This window comes from Hordeum vulgare, chromosome 5H, assembly GCF_904849725.1.
Source record: "Hordeum vulgare subsp. vulgare chromosome 5H, MorexV3_pseudomolecules_assembly, whole genome shotgun sequence".
Classification (NCBI taxonomy): domain Eukaryota; kingdom Viridiplantae; phylum Streptophyta; class Magnoliopsida; order Poales; family Poaceae; genus Hordeum; species Hordeum vulgare.
In genome coordinates, this window is record NC_058522.1 from 558,752,467 (window position 1) to 558,766,943 (window position 14,477).

At 43.6% G+C, this 14,477-nt stretch overlaps 1 protein-coding gene across 1 annotated transcript; it reads right to left on the bottom strand.

Annotated features, from left to right (window-relative positions):
- Window positions 1–9,998: 9,998 nt before the first annotated feature.
- On the bottom strand, window positions 9,999–14,157 carry LOC123452937 (INO80 complex subunit B-like). The gene is made up of 7 exons (XM_045129682.1): window positions 14,002–14,157; window positions 12,880–13,465; window positions 11,353–11,926; window positions 11,154–11,254; window positions 10,994–11,074; window positions 10,770–10,897; window positions 9,999–10,637 (listed from the first exon to the last, which is right to left on the bottom strand). Exons 2-7 carry the CDS (start codon window positions 13,420–13,422, stop codon window positions 10,496–10,498), a joined length of 1,569 nt encoding a protein of 522 aa, XP_044985617.1. The 5' UTR covers window positions 13,423–13,465; window positions 14,002–14,157; the 3' UTR covers window positions 9,999–10,495.
- Window positions 14,158–14,477: the final 320 nt, after the last annotated feature.

Here is a 14,477-nt window from a genome sequence, read left to right on the forward strand (position 1 = left end):
GAGTCGCCGTGAGAGCTTTGTGGTGGTGGACACTGTTTGGGTTTGTTGGCACTTGCAAATGATGCGCCCTTGTTCCTCCAGGGGACATCTGTTCCTAAGGAAACACTAATTAATCTGGGTCTTCCAGATTGGATGATGGCGCACTTTGGTACCGTTCTCCCTCATGGGGGCATTGTTTTGAAGCAGACTTTTACTCGAGGGGGCAACAAATGGAATGGTGTTACATGTACCACATTGAAGAGAACGGGTCTCGACGGCGTGACGGAGTAGAGTCTTGACGTTCGACTCGGGTTGATGGATGCGCTTAGGATCGTGGACTTGTCTGGCGTCGTGGTGATATCGATGGTAGTTGGGCTTAGCAAGGTCAGTGCAATGATCCCTCCTGAAGATGGGACGACGAAAGATTGCGACGACAAATCCTAGAGCATGTGCATACGTTGCACGTCGTGGGTCGGCTAGACCGGTTGGTGCTCTCGGCTCGCCGCGGGGCGGCTTCATGAAGCCACCGGATTAGAGGTGTCCATTGGTGCGATCAGGACACAACATCAAGCTTGTAGGTGTAGCAACATAGATCGCAGTGAAGCTGTAGCCACCGGATTTTGTCAGTCTCTATTAAATAACATAATAAAGATGGTTACGTGCATCGCTTGATGCAGAGGTCAGGAGTTATTTTTCTTTCTCAAAAAAGAATCACCTAGCGCATACGTACCAAAACATGTCGTGATTTTTGGCAAAAAGAAAAATATTATGCGGCCAACCAATTAGGTAGCGACAATTGGTATGTTCCCTTTGTTTTACAAGGTTCACTTAAAAATCGCTACACTTGTCAAACACGCACCCAACAAAAAGAGTTGCGACACATGTGTGGACCACTAATTGACAAGAAGGTGGAAGAACCTAGTTCATCATGCATAACAAAGTAGTAATCACGAACAGACACAGATGTATAACCTTATCAGCCAGTCTTACCGAAGAGAACCAATGGTAAAATGCGGCAAGCATGCATCAGCTAGGAATTACCCAAGCTGTCCCGGAGAGACTCATCCATACACCCATCATCTTCTAGCTACGGCCACCTAAGCCACCTCTCCACTTTGCACTCCTTGGGAAAAGTTATTACTCCTGCCTTTCCATCTCCAAGCCGTAATCAGTAATGCGCAGGTCAAACCATGGCGCCTAGCTAGGTAGCAGGCACGGTAACGTACCACGCTCAAGATGAAAAGGGTGATGATCGGTAGCTTTTGACACGCGCGCTCGAGAGCCCGCCCGCCATGATTAACCGCGAGGAGCTAGAAAAGACGAGGAGGCAAAAAAGACCTTTGGAGCCGCCATGGTCGACGAAACGAATGAATGGAGAGATAGATAGATAGATAGATAGACAGACAGGTGATCATCTCATCCCCATGGCTCCGTCGACAGCCTTCGTGCGCCCTGCTACTCTCCTGCCGTGGCATGTCCGGGTGTCTCCTGGCCGGCCGGCCGGCCGCTGCGTGCAGCGGTGAAAGGAAAAAGGTAAAAAGTGTGGGTGAGAGTTGCTCCTCGGATCGTGTGTGAGAGGTGAGAAGTGAGAGCTCGGTCACTCTCGCTCGCTCGTTCACCGACTGGTGAGTCGCCGGCCGTGCGTGCATGCTCACTCAAAAGGAGAGAGTTGCGGTGCTGCGTCGGTGTCAGGAGTAAAACCGCCGTGTTCGATCCGAAAGTTACTTTTCCGGCGGGAAGATCTGCTACACGGCCCACGGGTAGTTGCTACTTTTTCTTCTTATTATTATTAATTAATTACTAGGTCGATGAGGGAGTTGATGTGATTGGGATGGAACAGGCAGGCACTAGTTAATCTGATGCTTTTTGGCAAGATTAGAGAAAGCTAACCGTGGTGTGTTGATGAGCTAAATTGATTCCCCCAAAATCAGGGGGCTCGCCTGAAAATGTATAGCATCTGCTTGCATGATACTACCTCTGTTCTAAAATAAGTGACTCAATTTTATACTAAAGTTAGTGTAAAATTGAATAGTCACTTATTTTGGAACAGATGGAGTACATACTAAGGTTGTATTTGGTTGAGCTGCAGATTCTAAAAATATTGCATGAAAAAGCTGAAAGCTGAAAAGTTGGATACCATCAACTTTAAAATTTATACTAGGAAGAAGCTACAGATTCTCAAAAACTACTTTGAACATTTACTGTTTTGGTTAGCTTTTAGGTTTTCAAAGCAGAAGCTGGTAAAAAAATTTGAACCAAACACGGTCTAACACCATGGTTAGAGCATATACGGCTGGACCTCGTAAACCCGTCATGAGGTTGCCCAGTTACTGATTGGTAAAAAAAAAAACCTAGATAGACGCCCCAAACTGATTAGAGAAAGCTTTTTGGCAAGATTAGGGAAAGCTAGACAGACGCCTCAAACTGATTAGAGAAAGCTTTTTGGCAAGATTAGGGAAAGCTAACAGTGGTACGTTGATGAGCTAATTAAATTGATTATTCCCCCCAAAACCAGGGGGGGGGGGGGGGGGGGGGCCGCCCGAAAATGTAGACCGGCCGTCTGCATGCATCATGCTAACACTAACACTGTGGTAACGAACAGTATGGTGACCGATGGTCACTGCAGGCGACAGATCGCAACGCTACATGCTTGGGCGCAAAGCAAAGCCTGAACCGAGACTGTGGAGGCCGGGCACGCCACAGTTACGGGCACTTGTCCCGCGGGGGACTCTTCAGAATAAGTGCACAGTAATACTACCACTACAGAAGCAAGCAATTAGGCATCGGGCGCCGCGCCCCTGTGCGAGACAGCGACGGCTCCTGGTTTGCGCCAAAAGAGAAGGGAGAAAGTGTGTGAGAGAGAGATGGAAACAATTTGTATGATGAGATCCAGCCCGAACAGTGCCCCGTGCTAGCAGCATGTAGCATGTTGATGAAAGAAAGATGCCATTCTTTTCGGATTGGAGTTGTCACGGCTTTTGCACGACAGCCCCCTGCTGTTTTAGGGCAGGGGTGGTCTCTGTGACTGTGTTGCCCATGCACGCTTTTCCAAGCACAGTTCATGCGCACCGAAAGCCATGGAGAGAGTAAGTAAGATGGTGAGGTTTGAGGTCAACCGGCCCGTTGCGGTTGGGAGTTTCGGGCAGCTCGCACTGAAACGTACTGCTACTACTACTACTGCCATGGCGTCGCTTTTGGCGGAAAAGCAAAGCTAGCCAAAGGCGATTGTGAACGAGGAGGAGGAGGGAGAGTAAGTCAACATGCATGCACGCCGCACACACACACATCATATCGTATCCGATCCAACACGGGAGACGGACGGCTTTATTTGCAATGGTCTCTCTTTCGTGTGGCCTGTACACAGCACTCGCACGCTAGTTCTGGTTAGCACTGGCTGTGAGTATCAGCTATCGGCTCACTCGCGGTCTAACTTTATTCCTTTGTTCCTTTTCGATCCGGAACGGGCTTCTCCTTTCCAACGACAGCTCTGCTTCTCAGAGGAATGTATCCGTCGTGGTAGCGACTTGTAGCACGAACCCTTTCGTGGGTCTGTGGTCGATGGGCTTCCTCTTCTTCCTCAGCCGAGTTTCAGAGATAGGGTGTCTCTTGGCCTTGGTCTGTCTGTCAAGGTCGTCTCGCCAGGGACTTCAAAGATTCTAACCATCTTCTACACACTATGCAAACCTTTGATAATTATCTACTCCCTCCCTCCGTACCTAAATACTTGTAATTGAGAAAACTGTTTAATTGAGAACTCTCCAGTTACAAGTATTTAGGTACAGATGGAGTATCTGATAGCCATTTTTTTCTTACTCATGACAACTTCCCCACCATTTTGTTGTGTTTTTTTTTAGCAAACACCATCTTGTTTTTCGGGTCAGCAGTTTTCTCACTCGCTCATGCCATCGGAAGCAAAACTGGGAATAGCCCACAGAAACCCCGGCCCATCTGCCAGTCCTCTTGGCTCGGCCCGATTTCAAACTTGAGATTTCTTGTTTTTCCACTCGGGAACAGCCCGGAGGAAACACGCAGGTCTGGCCGCACAGGCCCGGTATGGGCAATTGGGCAGGACCATTTTGTCGGACCGGCTGTCCCTATCTATCACCGATTTGGGAAGGTTCTAGAACCTCCCTTGGACCCGTTTTTCCGTTGGTCTTCTTTTTTTCTTCGGGTTTTTCTTTATTTTTTTATTTTACTTTTTTGTTTTCTGTTTAATAAACTTATTATAAATTGTTAATAATTCGTGAATGTTTTTAACATTTTCCAATGATTCTTAACTTCATCAATATATTCTATAATTGATGGGCATTTTTAAAATTTGAGAAAAAATAGTTAATTCTTGAACACTTTTGAAATTCGTTAACAATTTTTATAATTTGGGGAGGGGGATGAGGCATGATCTTTTTTGGAATTAATGAATATTTTTAATGCACAAAAAATCGAATTTTAAACATTAGTTTTCAAATTTAGGAATACTATTGAAATACCTTAACAATTTTGAATTCATAACAAAAAAATTCAAAATCAGGAACATTTTTTAAATACTAGGGCATTTTCAAATGCACAATCAATTTTAAAACTCAGGAACATTTTCTGTATCTATGAACATTTTTATATTCTTGAGCATTTTATGAATTTCACTAAAAAGAAAGAAAAGGAGAAGGAAGAAAAGAAACGAAGGAACCCCCCGCACATACGCGCGCTTGCTTTGGGCCACCATCACTATAATATAGATGGTGCCTTCGAGGAATCTGATTGGATAAAAATCATGAGGTTTGTATGCTGATAGAATAGCCAACGATATTCCTTGCATAAGAGCAGTGTCTCTGCTTCCAAAGCATCTTTAAAATTGAATATAAAAGCATGTGGAGCAAAGGCAACACTCCCATTATACCTCATGGCGATCATACATGCAGCCGCTGAACCATCCAATTCTAGGAATAGACAAAGTAGCATGGTCCACAGTTGGTGGGGGCCAAGGTGCAACCGTAAAAAAAACTTTTTCCCTCCAAAAACTTTCATTCTTCATGGGCTGGCATCTTCCCCTTCAATATCTCTTTGTGTGGTATATCTTTGAGAATTACTACTCCCTCCGTTCCTAAATATAAGTCTTTTAAAATATTTTACTAGTAGTCTACATACGGAGCAAAATGAGTGAATCTACACTCTAAAGTATGCCTATATACATCCGTATGTAGTCCACTAATGAAACTTCTTTAAAGACTTATATTTAGGAACGGAGGGAGTAGTAGATAGTAGATTTCATGAAGCTATGCAAAAGTTCAGAAATAGGTTCTACTAGTACTAGTGTTGTACTCCCTATGTAAACAAGTATAAGATGTTATCAAAAAAACAAATATAAGATGTTTTAGAGACTTGCGGGTTTTTCAAACTTTAAAGTGCTTTTTGAGACATATTGTATATTATGATTAAACTAGTTCTTAAACCTCAACTATATATAGTCGTTGCCACGACAACAGGAAAACCGCTGCCATGGCAGCAAAACACGGGGGCAATGTTATATTTTGAGAAACGTTATCGACAACTTACTTGTGAGTGCTAGGGTCTTTCACTAGTGGTGGCCACCCAACATTGGTAACTATATTATCAATGGTAGGTTAGTGGTCCACTCCAAGGAATCTGTTAATCCATGACGGTAAAAATTTGTCACGGGTCAGTGCAAAACCGTCATGGATGGTCGATCATGACAGATTCCAAATCCATCATGTATATCAGATCATAATTTGATGCCACACCTTCCATGATGGTTCTTGGCAGACACGGGTCTGTCCCCAGGCCGATCCACCCCAGACTAGGCCCGAGCCATTTTGACGGAACAAACTATCATAGCCTTATGCCATGTAGGATTCTGGACCAAGCAATTGGAATGACATGGCTGCCTACATGGATACTATTTGCATCACAAAAACTGTCACGAGTTTAGGCACAATTTAATGTAGTCAAGCCCATTAGCACATTTCTTTCAACAAATTTTGACTTAATATTATTTTTGACCTTTATACTTTACACAGATAATTCCAATTTTTCTCGAGAACAAAGTATTTCCGAGTGTCATACAATACACAAATAACATTCTCCTTGAAGAACTCCTCCTAAAGATGTTCATTTTCCAAAGAACAAATTTCTGAATTTTTTGGACCACAAAACTATGTCAACAAAAATTTGCAAGATTGATAGAAACCACTCATAAAGATGCCTAGAGGCCATATCAAGCATTCAAATTATTTGGAACTCAAAGAATTCAACATGCAAGCTCATTTCCAGTAGCACCAAATGCAAAATCATCACCTTTCGAGAGCATATGGAATTTTATGAAAAAATCACCAGTCTCCATATTAAGAACCTCAATTGTCAATTTGTACACACCAAGAAATATCGTCAGACCTACCCCTCGGTGGTGGGCAATACCAAGCAATATCTAGGCCTCAACACCGGAAGCTAAATAATGGTGACGCAAAGTTTGGATGCCTTGTCTCCGCTGAAGCAATGAAATCTAAATTTTGTTCCCTAGAAGTGTGTGAAAGAAATTGTCGTTTAGCCAAGTCCCAAAGACCTCTGTTATTCCAAAAAAAATATCTCATTCTTCGTGAAATTTATTTTTTAACTTTAGACATGAACTATGTCCCATCCTCAGAAAGTTTAAACACCTTCTTTGTGCTCTTGCGAGGTATTTTGACCTTGTCGGGTGTCTCCTAAATATCAATATGGTTTTCTAGTAAACATGCTCCTTTGCATTCAGGTCCTCACACTTACTATGAATATAGGGAATCAAATCCCTTGAGGGTCATTATCCTCAATAGGTGTTTCGGCAGCCTTTTTTAGCATCACCAACACCTTGTCGTTCTTTGTGTTCGACAACTCATTCACCAAAAAGGCGACTTTGTGACTGTTACTACCCAAAGATACTCTTGTTTTATGAGATTTTGAATAAAATCATCTTTGGAGAAAGAAATAATTGAATATTTTTTGTTGAAATTCATAACTAAGGTGGACTTGATATCACGAAGTTTGGCGGCATGCATAACCTGTCCCATGTGCAAAGCATCAGCATTTGGATGTGCTCAAATCCTTGCACGAATTGTGGGTGGGATTGACTGATCAACACTTCTAGGGTCTTTCACAATTGGCGTCGCCCGCCACTAATAGCTATTTTGCGTTCGTCACTTGTAGTATGCTTTGCAGCAGTATGTCTTTATTTTATGTGATGATTAATTTGATACCTCTAGTTGTGTCCCACTCGGCTGTTTTGGTCCTAGTTTCAAAAAAACCTCAGTTCTGCCCAACCACTTCCATCCTATTATTCTTTTTCCCTTTGACCGTTTGACCATAACTTTGGAAACTTCATAACAAATTTATATTAACTCGGAAAAATGCAAATGAGATATCAATATATTCAGAAAAACATCACATATATGTGCTTGCCATTTGCATTCCTGAAGAAAGTGTTCTCCATACATTTTTAGGTTTAACACAACTAATAATATTAATAACCTCATGTGGTTCAAACAACACTTTTGTCGTTAATGCAAGTGACATGCACATATAGGTGATGTTTTTCTGAACATTTTGATATCTTATTTGCATTTTTATGAGTTAATATAAATTTGTTATGAAATTTTCAAAGTTATGGTCAAACTTTCATATGGAAAATGCATAAGAGGATCAAAGTGGCTTGGGCATGACCGATGGTTTCTGAGAACTAGGGGCAAAACAGCCGACTAGGACACTACTAGGGACATAAAATTGATTAGCCCTTATTGTATTTTTGTAAGATGGTATTCTCTTTAAATTAATAATATACAGTTGTGTATCTTTTGATGCAAATCCGGTTGTTTACCACATGTTGACAAATATAAGCATTCTTACTCACACCGCGTGTGACTGCCATCAGCGAGAAGGCAAAACTCGTAGGGGCACGCAGGGATAAGGCAGAAATGAGTAGGTACAGGAGCATGCATGCATCCATCGAATTACTTTAAAAAAAATAACTTGTTTGATCTTAAGGCCTTTGATTTATGTAGGTCGAGGCTCCATGCTCACCGATCCAAATTTACTACCACCTTGAGTTACATGCGCAATCCACCCCACCTCATATGCCTTTTCATTTCATATTCAGGTTTGAATCAACTATATCTTTTGAACCAAAAGTCCAAATTAAGTTTTGTTGTCATATTTGTGTTTGTTGTGACGACAACTTTCAAACAAGACCAATCTTTAATAGATTTTGATAAATTATAAAAAATACAAGGTTTAAATATTCAAACTTGATAGTCGTAATATTAGGTTTTTATCAAGTTTCACTTGCTTTTTAGGGTTCTAAGTTTAGGATTTAGGGCTCAGGGTCTAGGGTCCAAGTGTTACGGTTCAGCTTGAAGTTTTAGTTTTAGAAACTTAGGGTTTAGGGTTTTTCCTTTAGTTTTAATTTTGAAACTTGGTAAATTTATCAGTCGTTCTTATCAAGTTTCAATAGTTGAAACTTGGTAATGATTTAAAAACTTTTCCAAATATGTTCAAAAGTGCTATGCTGCTATTGTTCCAAAGCCCTCATCGCAACTAACACAAATGTGCAAACGAAACACAAATTGGATTTTCGATCACAAGGATATAAAAGATTAAAAGTTTGATGTCAAGAAAAAGATCATGAGAGGTGCGGTGGGTGAACAATGTTGCCTCTGCTAAAACCCGTCTCATGTAGGAATTTGCAGGGGGTTAAGCTCTAAACACATGCAAGGAACCAATCCACTTTACGGATCACGACGCAATCGATGTGGCCCAATATCCGTGTGTCCTAGCCCTTGTGTGCCACGAATCGTCCTTCACCAAGATGGATCTGTTCATTGCTTCACTGGACAGAACAAATTTCTTTGTTGTGTGCCGCAGTTTATCCTTATGTTTGAAAAGATAATTATTGTGACTCGCACCGGCAAACATCAAGTTTGTCTATGAAGGTCTAATCTAATTATATATATATTTTCTTCGAATGGAATTTTTTGTTTGATATCAAGGAAAGGCAATTCTTGCATCAAAAGGCACTTTTTTGAAGGAGTGTGATAACTGTACATATATGCTTGAGCATAGAGAAGAATCCTTTCACCGGTGTAGTGAACAGTACAAATATATCACACAAATAAACTGATTTTTTATTTGATTGAGCAAAGACGCACTTTTTACGCCCGTGTTTATTTATTTACGAACCAACATCAACTATATTATATCTCTCTCAAAAGGAAAGAGAACGTTGGACGTGAGCCCACGTGCATGTACAACCACAACGGCTCGGCTCTGCTCATCTCATCAGAGCCTTTTTATTTTATGTTTATTACGGCACACAACATCGATCTCATTGTTTGAGCTCGAGCGATCAGTTTTTTTTTTCAAAGTTACGGGGAGGGCAAGTCCCTCCACTCGAATTTATAAGTCTTTGCAGATAGGTTCAAGCGAATCAGAAGTACTAAGTCTTTACAGCTTTATAAGATAGGTTCAAGCGAATCAGAAGTACGAGGGACACACACAAAAAAGATAAACAAAAATCACACGCCAACAACACGCATAACATAAACACAACTATCAGTTCTCAGAATTGGAGACCAGCCGAGGAGTTGCACTTGTCGCAGCACTTGGGATAATTGTCTGCAAACGTAACCAAATCTCTCTTCATCGTTGTCGTTGGTCTCGAGCACAACTCTTCCCAGTCCTGTCTGTCTGCTCGTGGATGATGGCCAAGCGGCTCTCCTCTATATATAGATGTTCCATGCCGAATTTTTGCGTCATCTATCAATTGTTATCCTGGTGGATATATAGGCCTTTGGGATAAACTTGTTTGACTCCTGGCTTAGCTTGGTGTTGTAGTGCCCTTTCCCTGGCTTGAACCTATTAGGCATACATCTCCAATTCGACATCTTTCATGTGCATGCACCTATTTTCAGATTCTCGTATCGAATTCAATTTTCCGATAGAAAAAAAAGTCCAAGTTAACACGCAGCACTTGGCCATTATGATTACCAGGCTCCAGCACAATTCATCTATAAAAAGGTTCCACCACAATCTGCACAACAGAGGATGCAGGTCTATCTTCCATTACTGCATAGTCTACAGAAACGGGTTCCAAGACTGGCTACAACAAGAAAATAGTGCTCGACGACAACCGAACTCAACTCATCGCATATGCTTTAGCGTCAAGCCCGACAACTCAACTCATCCCATCCTGGCTTAAGCCTTAGCGTCAAGCCCGACCAACACTGTACATAATTCAAGGCTGATCCTCCACTTGCCACATACTAACACATAAACCATACTCTTTTGCACGGCCCAGCAACTACATACATCCACGAGAGCCAAAAAAGGAAAACCAGCAGCAGGAGCCTCAACATCATCTGTCGTCCATCGGTTTTCAATCCTTGGACTAGCAAAGGCATCACAAAAACGACAAACAGGCAGGGCATTGGGTGAGATGCAGTTCTCCAGCTCCTCCATGTCTGCCATCAACTCTGTAGCATCAGCACGCCATCGTCCCGGCGCCTCCCTGGACGGCCTTGTAGCACTCCAGGCTGCATAGGGGAAGCTTCGTCTTGGAGTCACGGTACTTGTAAGGGTTTGGGCACGAGGGGCCCGCGCACTTCTCCCTTGGAGGTGGATAGCTGGGGAAATGAAAGCCAAGCCACGGAGGTGTCGAATGTAAGCACACAATACCACAATGAGAATCAAAATGAACTAGTCACTCCAAAATGATGCATGTGAAATAGCCAGAAGGCATTGCATATGCATTTAACCTGATAGGTTTGGAGCTAAATATGCTAGGAAGGCCCATGGTATCAGGGAATGTAACAACTGTTCCTTCTGGTCGCATTACGCACTGGATGCAGCTTCTTTTATATTCCTCGAACTTTGCTTGCTTTTCCTGCATGGGAAGAATGAGAAAAAAAAACAATGTAACTACCATTATAGCTAGCAAGGGAAGAAAGGACAGCTACCATACAACTCCAATGTAATGTACCTTGTCTTCACGTTCTTTCTGCTTCTTCTCTTCCTTCTTCTTCTCGGTGTCAATCCCCAGTATTTTCCTCATTGCTTCAGCCTGTATAGTAGGGACCATTAAAATTGGGTCACCCAACACAAAAATAAAAAGAAAGCTATGAGCCAGAAGAAAAACAAACCTGTTGCTCTCTCTCTGCCTTCTCTACTTGCATCTTACGCCTTTGAGCCACTTCTGCTTTTTTGGCTTGTATCTCCACTTCTGAAAGCTTATCCTTTTGCCCTGCAGCGTTAAATACCAACACCATTTAGCATCCTATCTGAGATACAGCACATTAGTTATCAATAAATAGTTGTATTAACATATTCTAGGAACTGTACTTCTAGATGATGGAGCAGCTGGTAACCCATCGGGAAATTCAATCACGCTTTCACCATGGCCACCCCTGCCTTGAAGTGCTCGCTGCCTTGTTGTTAGGCCAGAAGCTTCAAACTTTACACCCGAAGGTGACTCAGCTTCAATTAATCTATCAGGCTCATCCAACCTAAACTCCTCCTCTACGATAAAATCATTGGTATCCTCCAGTTTCACCTTCTTCCTAGCATCTCTGCCAAATTGTGACATAGTGAAGTCGTTGTCCACTTCATATGGAGTGCTCTTATTTTTAGAAACCTTGGTTAGCTTCTTTTTCCTGAGACCATCCTCGCCATAAGCTAGAGGATGGTCAGTAGACATGGGCTGTTCTGGTGCAACTTTAGCCACTTTAAGTTTTTCAAGATAACGTAATTCACGATCTTCATCATCAGAATCAAGAGTTCGCTTCTTAGGGACCCTTTTGCTTTTGCGAATCAGTTCAGAAGATGGTGAAATGTCATGCTTATCTCCACGTTTTCCATCAGCGTGATTACCATGACCATCCTTTCTTGTGCTGTGATGTTTCTGCTCACCAGAATCCTATAAAAAGAAGGGACCCACTTAGAGCACAACAAAAAATGAAAACATGCAATTTGCAAAGCTATCAACATAAATTAAATATAGTGCTCCTATTTACAGTTTCAGTCAATCAGATACCTAAGAGAAACCATCAGAGGGCAATTTGCAAAGGCATATACAGGATAAACCATAACAGGGCATTTTCCAAGGCATGGATAAGGCAAACCATAACAGGGCATTTTGCAAAGGCATGGATAAGATAAGGCAAATCATTACAGGGCAGTTTGCAAAGGCATAGATAAGATAAGGCAAATCATAACAGGGCATTTTGCAAAGGCATAGACAAGAGAGTTGAACCAACAGCAAAACGGCATTGACTCGTTGGCATATAATATAAGATTACTTCACTAAAACAAATACTACTACCATTCTAACAAACGACAAAAGAGTAGTTATAAATAAAATATAGTACCTCAACATAAATTAAACATAGTAATGACAAAAAATGAAAACAGGCAGTTTTCAAAGCTATCAACATAAATTAAATAATAGTACCTCATATTACCATTTCAGTCAATCAGATAACTAAGAGAAACCAAAACAGGTCATTTTGCAAAGGCATAGACAAGAGAGTTGAACCGACAGCAAAACGACATTGAGTCATGAGCATATAAGATTACGTCACTAGAGTAAATACTACCATTCCAACAACCGACAAAAGAATAATCGTTGTTACAGCTGTATCAGTCTTATTTTCACGTCGGCAATAATTGGATGGGGTTGAGTTATTTCATTTGAGCTCTAAAATAAGTACATTGTACTACTATTAAATTGAAAAGTAAAAGCATCTCTTACCAATTACCTACAGACAATACTTAGTTCTACTTGTTAAAAACTTAAAATTAAGCAAGTTTCAAATATATGATAGCATATTCCGTTTGCGCAGGTCTCTCCATAAAGTACAAACGACAAACCTTCTGCTTTTGGCGATGGAAAGAGACATCCGATGTGCCAGGCATGGCGACGTCAACAGGCTCTTGCTTCGGTATGATTCGGTTAAGTCCGCTAACCTTGAGCTTAACTTTTCTCACCCTATTTTCCACTGGCACAGGGGTGTCTCTTGAGGGCAACTGCGAGGCATCAGAGGATCCAGGGTTTCTTGAGCAGCCCAGTGCAAGAACACCTTGAGCGTTGGGCTTGCTGCTTCGACTGTGGCCAATATCATTCTCCCCTGCAGAACCCTCCTCTCTCTTTATCTTCTTGGACAGGGCATTCCTATGTTGCATGGAGCCCCTGCCTTCAGGGCCATTGAGGTACAGCTCCTTCCGCCGGTGCCCACTGGCCTCGGCGGCGGACTCGTCTTCGGGGGAAATGTTCCGCGACGACGGCGCACATGATATGTCCTTGTACTCGGAAGCGAGCTGCTCCTTGGGCCTCGGCCTCCTGGACGCGACGCTCCTACGCCTCTTCATCACCGCCTCCGCGCCGTTCAGCGCAGAGTTGCCGAGCCCGTCCATCACGGAGCGCGCCTATCCCCGGACCAAGGGCGCGCTGGTGTACCTGCGTGCACCGAAATGAAATGCCACATCACAATCATGGTACCATATAAACAGTAATTGCAGCCAGCCAGCGGATACATCAATCAACCGAGTCCGCTCAAAAAAAAAAAATCATCAATCAACAGAGTAGCCAGGCCACCGTCAAACAGGATAGCTCGCCAGCAGATGCATCAATCAAGCGAGTACGCTCAAAAAAAAAAAAAAACAGCTATCAGGCCACCATAAACGGCGAGAGCCCCATCCCCGAACCTCGGCAAACAGGATAGCGCAGCAAGATCATATGCATATACCGATGAAAACAGCGGCGATGGCAGGCTGGGACCCCGAATCCCCGCCCCAGGACGAGCCCTGAGCACCCACGAGGGCGCCGGCGAGCAGCTCGGACGGATTCGAAACCCGCGCGTGCACCCCAAAAACCCCCGAAAACCCTCGGACGAGCAAGCGTGCGGCGGGCGGAAAGGAAACCAAATGGACCGAAATCGCCGGCAGCCGCCGCCGCAGAAGCGGGCAGTAACCCTAGATGGAGCGTGTCGTTACCTCGGACGGGAGGGGCCGCCGGCGCGGCGAAGCTTGGGGCGGCGGGGGGGCGGGGGCTAGGGTTAGGGTTTGTGGCGAGAGGTGAGGGGAGGGGAGGGGAGGGTCGGGGGGAGTATTTGGGCTTGGGCCCGCGCGGAGTGAGGATGATGATGTGCCGAGGGTGGGAGGGGGGGTGGAGACGGGAGATGGGATGCGGGGGGAGGGAGGAGAAGGGTGGAGCGGTGGGAGTGACTGTTGTGTGTGTGTGTGTGGGGGGGGGGGGGGGGGGGGGGGGGTCGTTGGTGGGCGTAATTTCTCCCATCTTCTCTTCTTCTTCTAGCGGAAACGGGAGTAGCTTTGCCGTGCCCTCCGCTCGCCAGCGTCCCGCTCCGGCCTCCACTCTCCCTCCCCTGCCTCTTCATTCACGGCTGGAGATGCCCTCAGCTCACGCCCCCCGTGCTCTCAACGGATTTCTTGCATTTACGCCCTCCGGTTAT